The 1,413-nt window shown below is 44.6% G+C and overlaps 1 protein-coding gene across 1 annotated transcript in view; it reads left to right on the top strand.

Moving 5' to 3' along the window:
* TSTA_000110 (uncharacterized protein) overlaps positions 1-117 on the top strand; it is a gene marked incomplete at both ends in the record, with an annotated part of 518 nt that extends 401 nt beyond the window's left edge. Inside the window, one exon of the mRNA XM_002487542.1 lies at positions 1-117. This exon is cut by the window's left edge and continues 5 nt beyond it. Coding sequence (XP_002487587.1) covers positions 1-117 — 117 coding nt within the window.
* Between the last annotated feature and the right edge of the window lie 1,296 nt (positions 118-1,413).

The raw sequence follows: 1,413 nt of genomic DNA, 5'->3' as shown, positions 1-1,413 counted from the left end.
CAGTTGATGATCGAGCAAGTTGACAGTTGCCCAGATGACAGTTCAGCTAGGAAGGTTGTTGATGATGAGCCCGTTGGCCCAGTTGGTCGTGGAGCGAGGGAGCCAGTTGACAGTTAGTAGTTGAGCAAGTTGACAGTTAATGGTCGAGAAAGTTGCCAGTCAACAGTTGATCCAGTTGCCAGTTGACAGTGGACAGTTTACCGTTGACTGTTGATCCAATTTCTAGTTGCCAGTTAACAGTTGATCCAGTTGATAGTTGACAGTTAATCCAATTGCCGGTTCAGTTGACAGTTGACAGTTGACGGCTCAGCAAGTTGCTCATTGTCGGTTAAGCAAGGTGACAGTTGACGGTTTAACCATTTAACAGTTAGCAGTGGATGATTAAGCAAGTTGGCAGTTCGCAGTTGTTAGTTAACGATTAAGCAAATTGACAGTTGGCAGTTGTTGAGCACGTTGCTAGTTGCGAGTTATCAGTTGACAGTCGAGCAAGTTGCCAGTCGCCGGCAGACAAGTTGACAGTTAGTAGATAAACAAATTGCCAGTCGCTGGCAGGGCAAATTGACAGTTTGTGGTTAAGAAAGCCGAAAGTTAAGGGTTGATCTAGTTGCCAGTTGATAGTTGATGGTTAACGTTGATCAAGTTGACAGTTGGCAGTTGAGCAAGGGTTAGGGGTTTAATTAGTTGACAGTTGACAGTTGACGATTGGGCAAGTTGGAACTATTGATTGAATCAGCAATTCAACAGGGCTATTAGTAATTAGGCTGGAAAGTCGATTAGCAGTTGGCGATTAATAATTAAGCAACAGCCAGTTGATAGTTAACAGTTGGCAGTTGGCAGTTACCAGTTACTAGTTGCCAGTTGACGGGTGACAGTTGAGCAAACTGGTAAGTTAGTGGTTGAGCTAGTTGATAGTTGTTAGTTCGCGGTGGAGAAAGTAGATGGTTGAGGGTCGAGAAAGTCGATAGTTGGCGGTTAAGCAGATTGTCAGTTGATGATTGAGCAAGTTGAGAGTTGGTTGTTGTTGAGCACGTTGCTAGTTAACAGTTGACAGCCCAGCAAGGTGCCACGCACAGAGATTATATAGATCTCTGTGGCTGGATCGAGAGCTTGTTTCCTTCCTTTCTTTTTCTCTCCATGTCAAATATTCTCGTGTACGTGTACCTCATTGTATGTAGCTCAGCTCAGCAATACAGTAAGATTGACCCTTTCACAGTTGCTAGTTGGTAGTTGAGCAAGTTGACAGTTGGCGGTTAAGTAAATTACTAGATGGTGGTTGAGCCAGTTATGAGGTAGTGGTTAAGACAGTCGACAGTTGGTGGTTCACCAAGTTGCTAGATGGCGGTTGAGCCGTTTGACAGTTAACAGTTGACGGCCCAGCAAGTAAGCTAGCTGACAGTTGGCGATTCGACAATT

Source organism: Talaromyces stipitatus, genomic scaffold (genome assembly GCF_000003125.1).
Source record: "Talaromyces stipitatus ATCC 10500 scf_1105507295517 genomic scaffold, whole genome shotgun sequence".
Lineage (NCBI taxonomy): Eukaryota > Fungi > Ascomycota > Eurotiomycetes > Eurotiales > Trichocomaceae > Talaromyces > Talaromyces stipitatus.
The sequence above is the reverse complement of the archived record's forward strand: the minus strand, read 5'-3'. Positions and strand labels throughout refer to the sequence as shown.